Source organism: Nomascus leucogenys, chromosome 12 (assembly GCF_006542625.1).
Source record: "Nomascus leucogenys isolate Asia chromosome 12, Asia_NLE_v1, whole genome shotgun sequence".
NCBI lineage: Eukaryota > Metazoa > Chordata > Mammalia > Primates > Hylobatidae > Nomascus > Nomascus leucogenys.
This window is the reverse complement of record NC_044392.1, coordinates 24,685,768-24,705,806: the sequence shown is the minus strand read 5'-3', so window position 1 is coordinate 24,705,806 and position 20,039 is coordinate 24,685,768. Positions and strand designations below refer to the sequence as shown.

The window sequence follows — 20,039 nt, the reverse complement described above, 5'->3', positions numbered from 1 at the left end:
ACCTTTAGATAAATCACATAGGCTGTTATGTTCTCAGTCCCCTTGTTTGCAAAATGAGTAATAACAAACCCTACTTTATGGTGTGGTGAGAATAAAAAATAAGTTAAAATATATTGAAAGCACTTGAAACAACGTCTAGCACATCGTACGTGCAAAACATGATTTTGATGATGATGATGACAATGATGACGGTGTCTATGTTATATTTTGATTCTCCTAACATCTCCTAACATCTATATAAGTTAGGTCTTAGTCTGCTTGTTGTACTGAAAACAAGAAATCATGAAATCAGTTTTCCAGCCTCTGCTAAAGGAAACGGCTCTGACCTGTGCCTGGAGCAGGAGTGTACCACATAAGCCCACCTCCCCACTAAAACCACCAGGGGAAGGCTAGGATCATATTCACCTGTGAGATAACCTGATATGAAAGCTTTGAACAAACAGGGGTTATGGTAACAAATTAGATACATCTGCTTCTTTCACTAAGGAGTTAGAGTAAGGGAGGAAGGCAGGACATTTAGCAGCAGTGGGAACAAAGTTGGAAACACTGTGAAGCTGTGAAAAGTCAGGACAGGTCATGAGTGAGGTGACTTGATGAGTAAATGGAGTGTCAAACACATAAAAGCTTTGCAATTGAGAAAGATTTATAGAATAGACTAGACAAAGAAGCTAATTCATAGCAAGAGGAGCAATAGAAACAGGTGTGAAAGAGCCAAACCACAAGCTATGGAGGCTGAAGGCTGATAAAATCACTCAGATCCTCAACAGCTTCCCAGTTCCAGCCTTCATGAAAATCTGCTCTTTGAATATACTTTTTAAAATAAGGAGAGTGTTGTCTCCTTTATCTCCCTATGAATTTCTGCAGTACAACTCTATTACAGAGAAGGCCTCAGTGGATCTTCATTCTCTAAAACTAAAAACGCTGACCAGTGCATTCATTTTATAGGTGAGAAAATGAAGCTTCCAAAAAGTCCAGCAAATTACCTAAAGTGGTAAAGCCAACATATGAAGTCCACTCTTCCAACTGTAAATCCAGCATGTCTTTCCGCTACATCTCAGCTCTCACTTTACTAGAATATGGAAGGGCACCAAACAAGAACAGAATAGATGAGCAACCCAAATGGTGAATGAATTCATATATACCTATGCCCAATGCATCTTGACAAGAGATGCAGGGCATTCCATGTTGCCAGGTGAGGGAGGTTTGTAAGCCAAACCTTAGTTGGCACTTGACATAGTCCCCAAATGGACCCTGGCATCTCCAGGCTTTTGCACATCAGTGTTTCAGACAGAAACAAAGAGCAAAGAGGTTTTGTTTCAAGAGATCTTACTGATTATCTTAGGAACTGCCCACAACTTTCCTAATGGAAGGTAAAATACACAGTGATGGCCCTGGCATGTGGGCAGTATGACCAGTAAGTCAGTTCAGCCCCATGAAGGATGGCTTGAATTGCAAGAAAAGTCTTCTTTGAACTGAATCAAGACCTGTCTTTTTGTACTTTCTGACTTATTACTCTATCTCTGTCCTTTCTGGTAACACACAATATGTCTAAATGTCTCCATTTGTTGCTTAAAGATGAGAAGGACTGGTCCTGATAAATTAGAGCATCCTAAGTTGAATGAAACAAATACTACAAATTGACCATAAAGATGCAAAAGTGACCTTGATTAATGAATTTGTTAATGAGTTTTTGTAGCAGATCTGCTGAAGGCAAAAGGCTCTGACAAAAAAGACATCTAGCCCTCTCTCCTGTGCCCACAGACACTTAATAAGAACCTAATAGTGTTGATGACACACAGTGACTGCCACACTTGGAACTGCTCCTCTCTACATTGGAAGTGGCTGTGCTCTAGGAATGAAATGAGGCATGGCTTCAAGCAAACTCACCTGCGATGCTCAGGCAACTGGACTGAACTTGAATGTAACAGTAAGGGCAAGGAGGAGGCTTTGGTCGAAAGTTGTTATGCAGCCCTGGAAACATGATCCTGGAGGTTCCCATAGGTGTGTTCTGTGGGCTCTGTACTGACTCAGCCCCAAATACTACTTTTTCACACTGGAACCTTCCCACAGTACCCATTTTATTTGCTGGACTCTGGGACTGTATAATGGCACCTGCCTCTTTTGTCTCCAAGTCGTGTTTCCAACGTTATTTCTCCCAGGAGTGAACTCTGTACCTTGGGTTCACCTGGAGATCCCAGAAACAGGGAGCCTGGGGGCAGGCTAAGGCCTCTGATGGCGGTCAGCAGTAGAAGGCCATGGGGGCCTCCAGATACTGGCCAAGGAGCCACAAACAGCTGGGGCTACTAAGATTTTTTTCCCCACAACAGTGCCTAAGAAGGCTGAACCACAAAAGATATTCTCTACCAGTGGGAGTTATCAATATAGAAAAATTTCATCTATATCTATATCTATCTATCTATCTATCTATCTATCTATCTATCTATCTATCTATCTGTCTATCTATATATCTCCAAAGAATTTTAGAAAGGCTACTTGCTGTGAAAAATGTACTTAACCAACCTATATGCATATAGGAAATCTATTAACACTGCCATCTTTAATTAAAAAGATGAAATATATAGACAATACATTTAAATTCTACTGTGCACCATTAAACTCGTTTGCGTACTTTAAGAAGAAAAATGTACACTGTATGGTAAATTAGCACAAATACAATAAGAAAATTTAAATCCACACAGAGTTTGAATATCTGACATGAAGTCATATTGAAACCTGGTCTTCTATGGAGTAAATCATTTGCCTTATAACTGACCAATTGCCTGACTTTTGGTTTAAACTCACACTCAGTTTTCATTTGATGATTCTGCTTTCATTTGTTCAAGAGTTTGCAAAAGAGTATCCTTGTGTACTTTCATAGTTCTGAACGTCAGCTATCTTGCAAAATTTGAAATAAATCTCTTCAGCCAAGTTTGAATCATGCAAGGAGGTTAAAATACATCATTTGACCCTCAAAGCAATAATGTAAGATTTCAGAAGGGAAATCCAATTATTCTATGCAAGGAAGAAATGGTACGTCTTCGGAAAAAATAATTCAAAAATTTTAGGATGTGATTGAAAAATAAGAAAAGCAAAAGGTTTTTCAAAGTTTTAAATTGCCCAGCTCCCAGCTGGGGTATTGGCTTTCTGCAAGCCCACAGTTTTGCTGATGGTCGATTTATACTGGGCATGGTATAAAAGAGAACTTGCAAATTCTCATTCATACGATGCCATAAGGGTCCAAAAAGGTTTCTTTTACTTCTTATTCTCTCATTTCTTATATTTTGTGTTAAAACAAAACATAATATATGCAAAATACAGAAATAAATAGTGGTCTCTGCATTGAGGAAATATGTATAAAAGAGTATACATACAAAATGAGAGAAATGTAAACTTTAAGGTTTTCGTGAAACCATTAATTCCCTCTTGCACGTATTGGGAATATTTAGGATTATTAGTTAAGCTTTTAATTACACATTTTCTTAACAGAAGACAAGAGGTTGGATGTATTCATGTTTCGATAATCGCTTTATCTTTTCTCTTTTTCCAATTATGCTATTTTGATCCAATTTGAAAACTGCATCAATATTGATCATTAGAGTTAATGAAAAATAGTCTTGCTATTGTTATTTCATAACTAAAGGGGTTTTGGTAATAAGATTTAATTTAAGTGTATTTCACTGCTCAATATTGTTACAAATCAAAGAATTTTGCTATCTTCTGGCTCTTATAATGCTGTCATCCAGATGCCTCAAATAGCTGCCTACCTTTCCTCCAAAGGGTATGGTATAAAGTGTGTCAAATAAAGTCTACCACCACTGGAGTCTCTTAGGAGGAAGCCATCAGAGACTCTAGGAACAACATCTTCAAACAGGATACCCTCAGGCTTGATTTCTAAGCTGAGGGCAGATACACAACTTCAGACTGTGAAACTGTTTCTAGAATAGAATCCTAAGGATGAGAAAGGCAGTGTGTGGGGTGTGTGTATGGAATGGGAATGGAGGACAATGAGACAGCTAGGTGGGCTGCAGTAGGCTCCACTAACCAAACCATCTTTGATAGGGAAAGGAGGGGGTAGGGAGGAAATATTTATATCTCCACTTCATCCTGAGATTCCTGTTCTGTGGAAGTCAAAGCCCTTCCTGATTTTTTTATGGAGATGTTGCCCTGTCCACATACAAGAGGCCAACCCAAAGACAACACAAGTCTTTCGCACCCTTACGTTTGCCTATGCCCTTTTGTCCTCTGTCTCTTTAGCCTGGTTAAAAATAAAAGAGAATAAATTAAAATTAAGCTGAAGGAATAATCTCTTCCATTTTATTTGAAAAATAAAATGTCATAGTGTTCTGCCATTGGTGACAAGTAGCATATGAGAGGTCTCAGAGATAAGTTTAAAGTTGACTCTTGTTCTTTCTCCATTTCAGTGTCCACTGTCCACTAATTCTTGCTCAGGGGATCATATTTGAAAAAACACTAAAATGTAGGGTTTTTCATAGGGGTTGCTTTATTTTAAGGGCACAACCTATTTCCTAAAGTCTTTGGCATTTTTGATCAGCATATATATTTTTTAAATTTTTTATTTCCATTGGTTTTTGAGGAACAGATGGTGTTTGGTTACATGAGTAAGTTCTTTAGTAGTGATTTGTGAGATTTTGATGCTCCTATCCCCTCAGCAGTATACCCACCCCCACAAACACACACACACACACACACACACACACACTTCTCTAGAGAACTTATTGAGCACCTAATTCCAGGGATAGATGGTAGGGTGCTTCCTACACTGAAGATACAATGCGGCGACAAGTACAAGCTTCAGGCTGTTTATCTTTCTGCAGATTCTCGCACTATGCCCCCAGCCCTACCTAGACTCTCCTTCTGATATATTGTTTGTCTCAACTTCTTCTATTTAGGGTCCTTCTTTAAAATATAATCACAATATTTATTTTTGGAAATCTCTATATACCTTTCTTTACCTTAAACATTTCATCAGTGTGACAAAGACTGGGTCTTTGGAATAGTCTCGGACCAAAACAAAACAAAACTACCCATGACCACCATTGCCTCCCACACTGATGGCAGGATGTGGATGGCTGGCGAGAAATCCACCATTGTGCCCTTCTTTTTAGTCAGACCATATTATAAATTTGAAGACAATCTGGCCTCTAAATTCTTCACTCCAGTCAATGCCAGGGCCAATTCAGCTGACCTGCCTGAATCCTACCACTCTCTGGACACTACAAGCTACGATAAAGAAGACAACCTTCTCAGAGAGGAAAAACACTGTTCTTTAATAAGAATATGCAAGTACTGTAACTCCCATGCTATAAACCTTGATTAATTTGTAAATGTGAGTATTAGCAACCTCATTTACCTGCCTGACATCTGACCTTATCTGGATATTAAGGCTTAACATTTGCATCCGCCATATAGTTTAAACAAAGTGCCTCATGTACATGCAGGTAAACTATCAAGCCAGTTTACTTATGGAGACACGAGTTGAGGAAGAAATAGAAGGCTTACATTTTGAGATTTTATCAGAGATTTTATAGAGAGATTTTCCATCTTTGGATAACGGACATTCTTCTATATCTAAAATGCACTCAGTTTCCCTCAGTCTGATACACAAAACTAAATAGCATGTGGTGATGGTACTAGAGCAACAGATGAAATAAGGTTTGAACTAAGACATCACAGGTGGATGCATTTCCCACAAATGGGAAATTTACTTATTAACATGATCAATGATCATTACAGTTGAGTTGAGTTTCCTAACAGTGAAATAATCTACACTCTCCCATATACATGGCTCATAAATAATCAGTCAAGTCTCAACCTGCTATTAGGCTACCCTAAGAGCAGACAATGTGTTTGTTTACCAATACAATATCAATACATAAAACACCAAGTGTGACAGGTTTTATTCATCTCTTCACTGGGAAATTCATTCATTTATTCCACAAATATTAATTAAGTATTAACTATGTGAATGCATTGTTCTAGGTGCTGGGGACACATCAGTAAACAAAACAACACTAAACAAAAACCCTGGCCTGCCATCATAGCACTTACTTTCCAGTGAGATTCTAGAATATAAGTTCCTACAATGTTAGAAAGAACCTTCCAACTTTTTTTGAGGCTTCAAATTTCTAAGTAGGAGAAGGAACGCTAATAGTAAGGGATCTGAGTTGAGCTAGAGAGAGGTGCAAGTGTCTACCCATATGACCTCTATTGTAAGAGGAGAGAAAGCCAGTTTACTGGCTTCCTCCTGGCTGGGAGAAGAGAAAAGAGAACTTGGTAGTGGCAAGCAGCTTGGAGAGTCAGTCATTTAACAAACATTTGTGGAGCAACTACTCTAAGATTCTCCAATATACTAATTGGATAATTCCCATCTATAACAACCTATTAGCCTCATCTAATTTTGTTGTTGTTTGAGACAGAGGCTCACTCTGTCACCCAGGCGGAAGTACAGAGGTGCAATCTTGGCTCACCACAACCTCCACCTCCTGGGTTCAAGCAATTCTCAGGTCTCGGCCTCCCAAGTAGCTGGGACTACAGGTGTGCCCAGCTAATTTTTGTATTTTTAGTAGAGATGGGGATTCACCATGTTGGCTAGGCTGGTCTTGAACTCCTGGCCGCAAGTGATCCATCCATCTTGGTTTCCCAAAGTGCTGGGATTACAAGTGTGAGTCACTGTGCCTGGCTGCCCTGATCTAATATTATCTCTGGTTTGTTAAAGTTTCTTCATATCTGAGTATGTTCCTAGAGAAAACAGTTGGAGAATGGTACTGTTAGAAATAGTTACAATTATTACTTACATCACAGGTGGATGCATTTCGCAGAAATGGGAAATTTACTTATTAACACGATCAATGATCATTACAGAGTTGGGTCTGATAGAGTGATATCTATGACACCAAGACCCTTAATGTCAAGGTAACGTAAGCTATGGCCTGAGAGGCTAAGGCTGTTCTGCTCTTACCATGACTGAGATGTGGAGGATCCTCAGCTCCTCTTCTGCCGACTCATGTTGGGGTTCTTCAGTGGGGTCTTGTCCAGGAAGGCTTGGGGCACCATCTTGGTGATGAATGTGAAAAAGCAAAGTGCCATTCTCCAGCCACTGCTGCCTCCAGCGCACCAAAGGGATATCCTCTGTGTTCCCTGAGATCTCTAGAAGATGAACACCAAAGGCACAGGTGAGAATCTGGATGGGACCAAGTTTTTCATTTTCTTCCTCGCCACTTGTACCAATTAGCCAGTTTCGTCTGAAGCCAACAGAAGTTTCCAACAATGTAGAGTTAGGTCAGATTTTACTGCTACTCCAAACCACAAAGAAGAGAAGAGACCCTGAGAAGAAGTCAATTATCTCCCGTAGGTCTTTCCACCATAAATCTAGTGAGCCAGGCTCTCACCCATTGAAAAAAATATCAAGGTGAAAATTCAAGTTCTTCCCCTTATTTCTATGATCTTTTACACAGCTCAGTTTGAATACCTGATACCCCCTGAGGTAAATACAAGGTTGTTTGCCTCTTGTAAATTTGAAAGTATGAGTTCCCCAGCAATTATTCCTAGACATATCCGTAAATTTACCAAGGAGAGAGTTGGTAATTACTGTGCAGACAACTGGCATTTATGGACTAGTGCTGGGAGGTTACTGCAGAGCAACTGGGGCTGGTAAGTTATTTCTAAAACCACAATCATTTGCTGCATAGTCCACTGGAGATATTTGCTAACTTGCTGTGACAGGTAAAGTAATGTTATAATTCCCTTTAATTTTTTTCTTCAGTTTTGCAGAGCAGAATTGGTATACATGGATAAGACAGTGAAGAATCGGGCCCTTATCACAGACACACTCACTTGGTTCTCAGGGATGGAGACTGAGGCATGAGACTAGCATCAATGACTTAATAGCAAAATACCAAAACTGACTATGCCCCTAGCACTGTAGTTGGTGCTAAGGTAGTACTGCAAAATACACTGTGTGTATGTTCCTATCTTTTGCATTCTCAAGCAATATTATATCAAAGCTCCGAGACATAACACAGTAGAAAAATCTGATTAACCTAGTCTCTCCCAAATTTCTAGGGAACTAGTATTCTGCTGAACACATGTTTAGTAAACCATTGCTTTACAAAATTTTTTTTTCTTTTTTTTTTAGCAAAGGTCTCACTCTCATCTAGGCTAGAGAGCAGTGGTGCAATCATGGCTTATTGTGGCCTCAACCTCCTGGGCTCAAGCAATCCTCCCATCTCAGCCTCCCAAGCAGCCTGGGACCACAGACACACCTCACCATGCCCAGCTAATTTATTTTTTTATTTTTTGTAGAGACAGGATCTCCATATGTTGCCCAGGCTGGCCTTGAACTCCTGGTCTTGAGCAATCCTCCCAGCTTGGCCTCCCAAAATGTTGGGATTAGAGATGTGAGCCATATGGCCTGGCCATTTTATTTTAAAGACAAGGCTTCTTCTCCAAAAATTTATTCCTTTGGCCAAAAAAATATAATAATTTCACAGACATAAAAGAGATTTAATAAGACACACTTAGAATGTATTCTCTCATCAAGTACCACAACCATAAAAAGGAAAACAATTTTAAGTATTTATGGAGTTTATAAATATATTTCAGTGTTTGTGGGAGGGCACAACTGATGTTATTTATTTATCGATTGGTTTGTTTATCCAACAGACATGAATTGGCCATGTATTATGCACAGGCACTGTTCCAGGCACTCAGATACTAATCTAAACGAGATCCTCAACAAATTCTACAAAGCAGCCCACCATGAGTGAAAGTGACAAGTGTTGACACCAGTGGCAAAGTTTTGTGGGAACACAGAAGAAGAAAAGAGTAATCTTGTCTGGGTAGAGGGTAGAAGAGGGGAGGAAAGTAGCCTCTGAGGATGATGATACTGGTAATGAGTTTGACGGGCAAGTGGACTTCCTTTCAATAGGTAGAGAAATAGGGGAAGTATATTCAGGCATTGATAGGGGAATAAGGATGAGGAAAAGGAAGAATATCAGCTGGTCCACTACGGGTAGGGCAAATAGAAGGCTTTATATGAGCCACAGGTCATTAGCCTGTCTCGGAAGACACTGATATGATTCCCTGTATTGTCCTACCACCCCACAGATGAGGGAGAAGGTACAATTAAGAGTGTGGGTCAGGGCTGAAAGAGGAAGGGATCAGAGCTCCCTTCCATCCTTGGCCCCTCCCTAACCACCTAGAGGACTCAGTCATCCCATTGGGTTGCTAAGCTGTCCATGAACTCAGACAAAGCATCCAGGAAGCTGTAGTGGGCAGAGGGTGTGAGGACAGACAATCCCCTGAACCCCAGTCCTGGCTTTCTATAAGCATGGCCTCAATCATTAAGCGAGGCTATGAACAGACTTCTCCAGGAAAAGAGTCCCTCTTTCTACTAAGGAGGCTTCCAGATTTCCATGTGGGGAGAAACCTGTGGGCACGTCTGTGGGGGTGCATGCTTGGAGCAGCAGTGACCCGTGACTCTTCAGAGGAGGCCTGACAATCACAAACTCCATTCCCCACTTGGGCACTTATCCTTCCAACCACTACTCATGCCTTCAAATCAAAGCCCCAAAGGATCCTCCCAAGAAACACACTCTCCTCCCGAGAGTGCCTGTCCTGTTACTGCAGCGGAAACCAAACTCTGTCTCCTAACCCCAGACATAAAAATCACAAGCTGTCATAGCTCCTAACAGAGCACCTGATGGCACAATTAAATCACCCACAGCAGGACACCTCCAGCCTCCTGCCTGCACCAGTTCCACCCCAGGGTAGGATTTATCTCATACACATCTGAGTGCCACTCAGCCCTTCCTGTAACTATTCTGAAGGATCTAGCACCTCATACCTCTAAAGCACTTGGCAAACCAGATTTTTATTTCCCAGGAGATCCTCATCAAATAGGTCAGGCTTATTACCTCTGTTTCCGTTGTGGAAGCAAGACAAGGTTCCTAGACCAAGGTCACCCCAGTCTGACACAGAACAAAGGCTGAGGTGGATGAACAATTTGTCCCCTCCACCCGCAACACACGCACCAGACAACATAATCTCAGAGCATGCACAGACAGACAGCACACTTGACTGGCTAAATCCATGTAGTCATTTAGGAGCTTTTATGTTGCAGTCTTTTAAGTTTTTATAGTAGGTCTTCATATCCCATGATTTCTTTGAAAATTGAGATATAATTCACCTACCATAAAATTCACCCTTTTCAAGTATATAATTCGATGGTTTTTAATATATTCACAAAGTTGTGCAGCCACAGTCTAATCCCAGAACATTTCATCAGCTCAAGAAGTTCCATACCTATTAGCAGTCCAAGGCTTTTCATGAGGAAGAAGGTCTTTTGCTCCAGGGTCCTAGGCATGGTAGCACCAATGGAAGAACAGGTACAGTGAAGGTTTGACAAAGTACCCCCATGGGGAGGTGGGCTGAGAGCACAGCCTCTGGCCTCGGCTTCCAGGCCAACCCTCAGAACCTCTCTGTGGGTTATTCATGCCCATCTCTACAGACAGTGAGTTCATGATTCTGCCTGGACTAGACTCACCATAGAGGGCAAAGGATGGAAGGAAGAGGGCACCATGCCTACCAAGGGTGCCCATCATTTTTCAGTTTCAAGATAATTACCTAATGATAGCATCTGCCTTGGCTTTTTTCTTTTTCCTGACAGATCTGACACAGAAGCGCTACAATGCTAAACCAGGAATTTACTTATGTATGCTACATCTGGCCTGGGCCAACCAATGAAAAACCACACAGGGCACAGTAAGTGTCTTGTGAGTTTCCTAACCGATAGGACTGAGATCAGAGCTTGGAACATCAATGTAATCATACTGGTCTGGATCCCAGCAGAATATCTCAGGAAGAGGAAATGCTCAGAAATCGCTTTACCAATGCAAGCCTGCCATGAGGCTCGCAAAAGCAAATTTGGGAGGTGATAGTTACGCCTGCCCAAGGCCAGCTGAGGGTGCCGAGGAGGTTCAGATAGAACCTTTTTCACAGTGTACTGAATAAGCAAAGTCTCAATGAGATCCTACTCAGTCATCTCAAGATACCACAGGTGGCAGGAGCACCAATGCCATCATCACACTGTGGGCCTGAGACATCAAGAAAGGGAAGGTATCCTGATTTCTGGTGTGTCCATTCTTCTCCTCCACAAATCTCATATCCCTCAGCACCCCCTAAATGTCTGGAACTTCCCAGAATCTATGGAAACCAGGGTGCTAGTTATTCTTGTATAAAAGACATATTTTTGGAGCACACTATATTTGCCACATTCAGCAAATTGTGTTACATGGTCCCTATTCTCAAAGAGGTTTCAATCTAATAGAAAACTTAAGACATGATCATGATGAAGTACTTTAAGAAGTAATAGCAGTGCTGAATGCAGAGTGGAGCTTGGCAGGGCATAAATGGATGGGAAGGAACCAAATGGGAGAAAATGTTGGAGGGGCATTCCAGATGAAGAGAACAGTGTGTACAAAGGAACAGAAGGATAACACATGTTTGCAGAACCACAGGAGGTCTAGTTAAGCTGCAGGGGGGATGAGGTGGAGAAGAATAGCCCAGGACAGCAGCGAAAAATGCAGATTGGTGACAACTGTGAACGTGGTGAATGCCCACTTAAGGAGTTCAGAACTAATGGAAAGCCACCTATGGTTTTATAAAGCAGAGGAATGAACTAGGCCACAATTTAGAATGATTACGAAGACCCCGAAAGAGAATGGCAGGAAACCAGACTCAATAAGATCTTACTATAACTCTAATCCTATAGTCTGCAATGACTAAAATAGTGAGTTGAGGTGGAGGAGGCCTAGGTATGGTACGAGTAACCTTGAATGAGTTGCCTTGATATGAGTTTTCTCATCTGAACAAGGAGGATCTGTGTCGATGAACTTGAGGATTTTGTTGTAACTTTGACATTCTATGATTCTAAGTCCACAAGGTTGTGCTTCATATAACCATCTATAAAGAAAAGTTTAATATCTCAAACCATGTCAAAACTTCTCTAAGCCTAACCCAAACTCCACTTCTCCTTTCCCTCTGCACACAGGGTGGACAGGCTTCGGAGGATTTGATCAGAGCCTTCAAGACCCGGGCCATGTTCCCACTGGACCTCAGGCTGGTGAGAAAGGCTCCCATTCATGATGGTACAGATGCATGGTTTCTAAGAAAGATAATTTAGAGCTTCTGCATGCAATACAGAATTGGAATAACGAGATCTTGGGCAGGGAAAGTCACAGCAGAGAATAATCAGGGATAAGGAAAGGCAGTGGGAAGGAGAGTGAGATGAAATCACTTTTAGATTAGCCTTAGTCATTGTTCTAATGTTAGCTTGTGGATTGTGAGCTTGTAGCACTTTTTGTGGGGTTAGATTAGGACACTGGAAACTTTGCTTCAAAAATTCCTCTTCCAGGGATTACAACTTCCCCATACCATCCAAGTGCCCTGTTCCTTCTTTGGGCATTTCTTCATGCTGGCAGTCCCTGAACTGAGCTGCTAAGAAAACACATCTTGTCAGGATCAGGATTTCTCCCAAAATACAACCTCATTGAGGACCAGATCCATGATGCCCTCTTTCAAAGAATTTGACAGTTTGAATTCAAATATGAATTTTAACCTGGAAAGTTGTCAAAGAACTTTAATTCACTGGATAGCTTAGAGTGGCTTAGAGCCGTCTTGGTATTCTGGGACCCTCTCTCACTCCTAGCAAGGCTGAGTGCAAGCTGAATCCAGCTGAGTACTAATGAGGCTGCTGTGATTGCTGAGGTCAAGGCAGGAGGAAGCATTAACTGGTCAATTTTTAGCCTCATGTTGAGGGCACCTGATGAACTAACCCTGCAGTCTTTCAAGGTTGAGGTTGACACTCCCTGATGGCTATGACTGACTGTTAAAAGACTTTGCTTAAATTAGGAGTTTCAAAGTTGCTGTTAGTCTAAGAACCCTTATCCAAACCAAATCTAGTATGGTTTCTGAGGCGGGGTTCACAGAGCAGAGTTAGGAAAGAACTGGATCAGTTGGAGAACAAATAAGATGCACTCCTATGAGGGGAACTTGCTGTTAGGGGCTTGAAGGGTGTCTCTGGGTTATTACTTTTGCTGGTTGTTTTCAGTTTTATTAAGTGTGGTATTATGAAGAGCCTTCTAACCTCTATGAAAGAAATATAATGGAAAGGAAAAGAGGCATCTCTAAAAATAGAATCTAGCTACACCTCCACCCTCTGCTATCTCAGCAGCCATTACGAGCTTCCCTATGTGATAAAGACTGAGCTTCGAACTTTGGTAGTGATAAACCTACTGTCAAACACTAAGAATAACAAATGGGTCTTGTCTATCAGATACTTACTGTCATTAAGGTAACCAATAATAGGCCTATGATAGAAATACCCCCCTCTTCTGTTCATTTTTTCCTTCTAATTTCAGAGTTTGAAAGATATTGATGGTAGGTCTAGTTTCCCACATGGTTTCATAATGGTCTCCTCACTGAAACTATTAACAGCAGTATTAACTTTCAACACCTTTGTAAGAAAATAACCTGCTTAAGTCAAGGGTTAATAACATTAGGGGATCACTAATTATCCTGCAAATCTTCACCCTAGTATCAAGCATGACCCAAGTCTTAATGTCTGTGGAAAGGGATCCTCTAAAGACCCCAACTTGTTTCATAAACATAATGACAGGAGCACATTAATGTCCTGGCCATCTGTGAAGGAAGATGAGGGACAGATGAAAAACAGACAAAGGAGAAAGATGCAGAGAGGAGGAACAAAGTTAGGAAAAGTGAGGAAATGAGACTAACCCGGAAAAACGATGGCCCTTGGACTGAGCTGGCTGAGCCTCCATGCCTCTCGCCATAGGGACCATCTGGTATGGAGTTCTGAAGTGCTAAAATCCCGCATCCCAGATGAGAGCCACAGAAAACAGGACACCCTGCTGGGCCTGAAGTCAGCCAGCACAGATGTCAGAAACGTTGATGGTTTGCCTGAAGTTTGTGCCTATATTGGCCTGGCGGCTAAGTGAACAGCAATATGGAAAACAGCATAGCCAGGAAACTCTTTTGCCAAGATGCTCAGAGAACAATTGGGAATGGAGTTCTCATTGTGGTTCCTGTATTCAACTCACTGCCATAGAGCTGCTTCCTCTCATCTCATTCTCATTCCTCTTTCTCCAAACAGGCTTGAGCAATGGCCACAGAACTATGTGGAACAAAAGCTTTAGAGCAAAATAGCTTAAAATTTCAAAAAGCTCTCATCCAACAGAAGCACAGGAGGTTCATTTTTCAAGGAACCAAAATTTTCCTGACTTGCTGGGATTTGGAATAGAAATATCCACTTGTGACTAGGAGGAGGATAATTGAATTTCTGTTTCCCTGCTTGGTGACATTACCCTTAAAGGCAAAAACAACAGAGCCTCGAAGCATGAGTGATTCAGTGATGAGAAACAATGGCAGGTTAGAGAAAGCACTGGACAGGAAGCTTGCAGAATGGGAGTGTTGTAAGCTCCCTGGAGCTCACTTTCTCATCTTCAAACCATGGGACTAGATTTCTCTAGGAACTGTCCAGCTCTAACTATGTTATTCAATGACACAAAACCAAACATGACACTTGGCTCTAGTTAGATCCCAAATCAGATGCAGGCTGTTTTTTCTATATGGCACCTGGATAAAGGTCTTTGCAGACATTTTTCGAATCAGACGTTTTCTCTTGGAGTTTGGATTTTTCTTTTTTTTTTTCTTTTTTTTTTCCTTCTTTCCCTTCCTCCCTCCCTCCCTCCCTTCCTCCCTTCCTTCCTTCCTTCCTTTCTTCTTTCTTTCTTTCTTTCTCTCTCTCTCTCTCTTTCTTTCTTTCTTTCTTTCTTTCTTTCTTTCTTTCTTTCTTTCTTTCTTTCTTTTTCTTTCTTTTTTTGAGACAGCATCTCACTCCAGTGCCCAGGCTGGAGTTCAGCGGCGTGATCTCAGCTCACTTTAACCTTGACCTATGGGGCTCAGATGATTTTCCTACCTCAGCTTCCCAAGCAGCTGGGACTCCAGGTACATGCCACCATGCCCCGCTAATATTTGTATTTTTTCTAGATACGAGGTTTCACCATGTTGCCCAGGCTGGTCTCAATCTCCTGGCTCAAGCAATCCACCCACCTCGGCCTCCCAAAGTGCTAGAATGTTTCAGCTCAATCCAGCCTATCAATTTATAAGGTAAGGAGTGGCTATATTGAAACTCATGAGAGTGACCTATTGAAATTCCAATCAACAGTCCCCAGTAAGAAAAAAAATCATCCACATATAGATGCTTCCAAATAATTTTCAATGAATTATTAACCTTTGATCAGTTATGTTTATGTGGATAAGAGTAGCCTGATCTCTCTCTCAGTGGCTCCACCCTTTATAGAGCTAGACTCTAAAAATCTGCAATGTTAACTTCTTTTGAAGCTGCCCATCCACCCGCTTCTCCTTTGCCAAAAGGCTAGGATGGACTAAAATGAACCAACACAAGAAGCAGGAGTGATGAGAGAAAGGAAATAAGCACCCTGGAGAGTCCATAGTTTGTTGTCTCTGGGGGCAGTTTGGGGCCGGAGCTGTGGGAAGCAGAGGGTGGCTTTTTAAATCAGTCTTGATGGAAAGCAGTGAAGCTTTCTATGGATGCTGCTGGAAGTAGGTCACTCTACGCTACTCTGTGCTGGCATGAATAGCAATCGAGCAACTACACGAACATTCTATTTACCTAGCCATGGAGATGAAAACATTCCTGTGGGGGGAAAATGCAGCCAGAAGGTTCTGACACAACCAGACAGATGAGGAGGCATTCAAATGACTTGTGATTTCATCCAAAATGATTTGCTTGTTCCTACCACAGTGTTTCTCTGGATCTTTTCAAACCTCTGCAAAGAGTTTATCCACATGATACTCATTACAGTCTCATTTGAAAGGGTAAAAAAAAAAAAAAAGCCCAAAGCTTTTTGAAAAAGGCAGGGTTATCTGAGCTGCAAATATACTGGTAAAAGGATTTTTTACTTATATCTATTTCTATTCTCCACTGCCACCCGACTGACCTTTATAAATTGAAATAACAGCAGGCATTTAAGAGAATCTGACATCAAGTAAGGTATGTAATAATATTTAAACTCCATAATGTTAAAATACGTATTTACAGATCATTTCATACATTGTAATGAGAATAAGTCATTTTGAAGCCTGAAGCTTTAGGACTGGAATTCTGATTTGAGCTTTGCAAGTCCTTGAGGTCCACTCTCCTGCAGTGATGTGTTGGAAGCAAAATGGATGCCGAAATTTTGGAAAAAGTCAGAAGACTGGTCATAAGGTGATTATAAGAAAAGTGTATACTAGACCCAGTGAGAGATCTGTTCATTCCAAATCCTCTGTCTTACACTCCTGGTCTTTCATTAACAAAGAGATTAGTATTTGCTATAATTTTCTGATCCTAAACGATTTCAGTAAGATCCTCTCTATGGCTCTTGCCTTATAAAATGAATGGAGAAAAGAATTGAAAATGACTAATATCACCTGTAAATGAGTTACAAAAGAAGAATAGCCTGTTGCCTGTCCTAAACTGTTTTGATTCATCTCCATTTCTAATTAGTTCTCATCCACTTGTATTTCTGTTCTTATCATCTAAGATTCAACTCAACAAGTAATAATGTATCTATTATGCACTGGCTCTGCTAAGAAGCCCATTCAATATTCATGAACTAACTTAATACTCAATGACCCTTTCGTGTGAGTATTTATATCTGTATTTTAGAGATGAGGAACTTGAGTTCCAGAATAGTCAACCTACTTGACCAAGTTCACCCAGTGAGTAAATATTAGAATGGTAGGGGTGGGAGTGGCAATTGAGTGGGGAATCTTAGGTCTCCTGGTTTTAAAGCCACCGTTGTTTTTCACTATCTCAACATTCATTCTCTCACTTTGCAAATCTCAGTCTTGGGATAATACAAACAAAGTGCTTAGCAGTTCCTGGAGTTTAACAAACACTAGTATCATCATCACCATTAATACTGTTTGTTGTTGTCATTATTACTATCACAAAAATCTTTAACAGAATTAAGCAAATTAGACCTTTAAATAGCTTCAGCTGCTTAAAAGTCTTCATAAGTCCAGGAACTATAAGTCCAGGAATCAGCTCAGTTCCAGTTGAGAAGCCCAGGGCAAGTTGTATTTGCACATTTCTGTAAGTGCTCATTAGCAAATTGAACAATCTTTAGATGTCTCTGATAAAACTCCACGTACACTATTTATGCTTTAAGACTTGGCTATGGGGGCTTTCACAGAGGGATGCCATGCCATCCAGGCCCATTCAAGGCTGGCATGCAAGGCCAGCCCCAGGGAGCTTGTTGTCAGGCACTTAGCAAGGCACTCATGAATTCAAATGGGCAGTTCCTTCCAGGACATCGGGGTGGTGATTGTGGTCAGGGAAGAGGGAAGGAGCAAATGGGTGCAATATTAAAATATTAGTTATGCTTTTATCAGTAGTAAACTGAGTCCTGCTCTGTAGACTAGTCTGTGTGAGCACCTGGTATCATAAAGGCCAAGAAGTACTGCACTCAGGTAGAACCTTCCATTCTCATCCTCACTCCAGGGAACAGGCTTTCCACCCCATTCCCACAGAGGCCTGAGCTTACCTTGCTGACCCTGAGCACTGCCTTCTTGCACATACAAACAGCCAGGGAGCCCAAGCTGGAGGGCCAGTCATTTCTCTTGGCTCTTCTTTCTAAGCCATTTTCTCCTACAGAAAACGAGGCATAAGTGAACTGTAAAGCTTCTTCTCACTCTAAAACTTGCTGGTATTTTTTGTCTCTCTGTGATTTGCAATTGCCATAATGGGGGCTGGACCTCAAGTTCCTTCAGAGTAAGGCTGAGACATGATAGTAATCTTAGGTATCTCTGTGGCATCATTCAGCCTGAGAAGGTGGAGTGGAAAGGGAATTCCACAAAGACTCAAGCACATGAAGAATACCTTATTATCATCCCTGTGTTACAACTTGCAAAGGCCTTTCTTCTAAGGTCCTCTCTTCATTCATCATTTCTGTGTGGAGGGCTTTACAGAATTAGAAACCAGAAGGCCAAGGAGGGTAAGTGACAATTTCAAGGGTCAGAGCTAATGAGATGGAGATAACAGCCTTCTGACTCCTGGCACAGTGCTCTTGCTACAGACTGTGCTGTAGCAATAAACCGATGTTTATTTACACTGAGAAATCATGAGCCACTATGCTTGTATTTCAGCTTAATGAATTAGGTATACAGAAGATACACATCAACAGTAAACACTGTCAGGAGTTTGAAGAGTTTGGGCTTATAGATCCAAGACTGAAATTGAGTTATTAGCCTATTCACACTAGTGTACAAATCATATGGCAATCTGATGTGATTTCACTGTGACAGACTCTCCTGAAGAATCACATCTGCATAGTATTTGGTTTGTTACTGGTCTAAAGACTCTCCACACTGCCTTGGGCCCATTTCTGTAGGCTAATTTGTGTAAGGTACTCATCACTGAAGGGGTTAAGATGACCTCTAAATGACCTGACAGGCACATCTCCATGGAAATGTTGATCTAGCCATCTAATCCCTGCTGGGAGAATGATTTAAAAGAAATACAAAGTCACTTGATTGCTAAGGTATCTTGTTGCTCAGTTGGGAATAATATACATTGACAGGACAGTTTCTTTATTATTGCCCCTTCTATATTTTCTGTCTTAATTCTAAAGCCCTCCCTCCTCTACAAGCCCCCAAACAAAATACACTTTAAGGGGCTGGTAATAAGAAACAGGAGGCATGCATTCTACATGAAAAATGGCTTTCAGAAAATAGATGAAGTCTATGCACCATGTGGCACTCATCAGTGATGCCACTCCTCACACCTACGTGTGCTGGTCACCGTAGTGCTGCTTGTGTCTGAATGTTTGTGTTCATATTCTCATACTTCATGGTAGCACTGGCCCATTAGTTTGAGATTTTAACTAAAACAATGTTAGTTGAGTTTTGCAAAATGAAAAAATAAAAGTGCTGGGTTTTCTTCCTCTGATGTGTAAGAACACATCCCAAAGGAATATGGCTGTAGTTTCATATATAAGCTAGATTGTAAACAAAAGTGACAGTAACTGGAATGAATGGATGATTCACCTTAAATCAGGACACAAAGACAGAAATTAGGGACAGGTATACAGCATTGGTAGCTTCTCCATCTACTCCTCATTCTGGAGCCAAAAAGGCCCAGAGCTGGAAGGTAGTTCTGTGCCAGGGGATATTCATCCTCCCAGACATCAACCTTAAAGCTGAGGTCAGTCTTAGCTACTTGGCAACTGACTCTGTCTCTTTCATTCATAAACTGTTTAGTATTTTTTTGTTTTGTTTACTATATCTGTATATTTCAATTGTACTACACTTTGGGAAGCAAGTTTCATATACATCATACCTTCAGGGTTAAGCAGTATTTCCTTTCATTTGCCCTAAACTCATCTTCCTTAGGTTTGAAAAACTTTGAGTCCTAGCAGTTGAATATTTGGTGAACAAGGTCACATATACTTTAATGTGATAAGCCTGAATCACAGTCCTCTCTTGGTCTGCCTTGTATCAGGAAACTTATTCATATTTCTTTCATCCTTATTTGGCTATTGCATCTAGTATGTGCCAGGCTTTTTATTCTACCTTCATAGAACCACACCTACTTCCTACTGATTATTACAGTTACTTTTCTGTGCACGTTTGCTGGGTTCATTAAATACATTCCCTAGAGCAGAGTAATGTGGCACTGCAGAAACAGGGAGGGTTCTAATATCAGGAAACTGGAGTCTGAGGCAAGGCTCTTGCACATACTACCTCTGAAAGCTTTATGCCTCAGTTTCCCTATCTTTCAAAAAAATGGAGATAACACAAACATCTATCACAGGGCTGTTAAAGTGAAAATGCACATGGAAATGCTTAGAAATATGAGTTATCATTATTAGTAATATTAATATTCTCATTAAAGATTAGTGACAAGAATAACCTTTTTTAATTCCTGGTTTAAA

General features: G+C 41.0%; 1 protein-coding gene across 2 annotated transcripts in view; it reads right to left on the bottom strand.

Annotated features, from left to right (window-relative positions):
* The window catches only part of ASTN1 (astrotactin 1), a 306,051-nt gene that overhangs the window by 194,663 nt on the left and 91,349 nt on the right, over positions 1-20,039 (bottom strand). For both annotated transcript variants that reach the window (XM_030823936.1, XM_030823937.1), the window contains exon 2: positions 6,980-7,167. In XM_030823936.1, the coding sequence (XP_030679796.1) occupies positions 6,980-7,167 (188 nt within the window). The remainder of the gene's footprint in view (positions 1-6,979; positions 7,168-20,039) is intronic.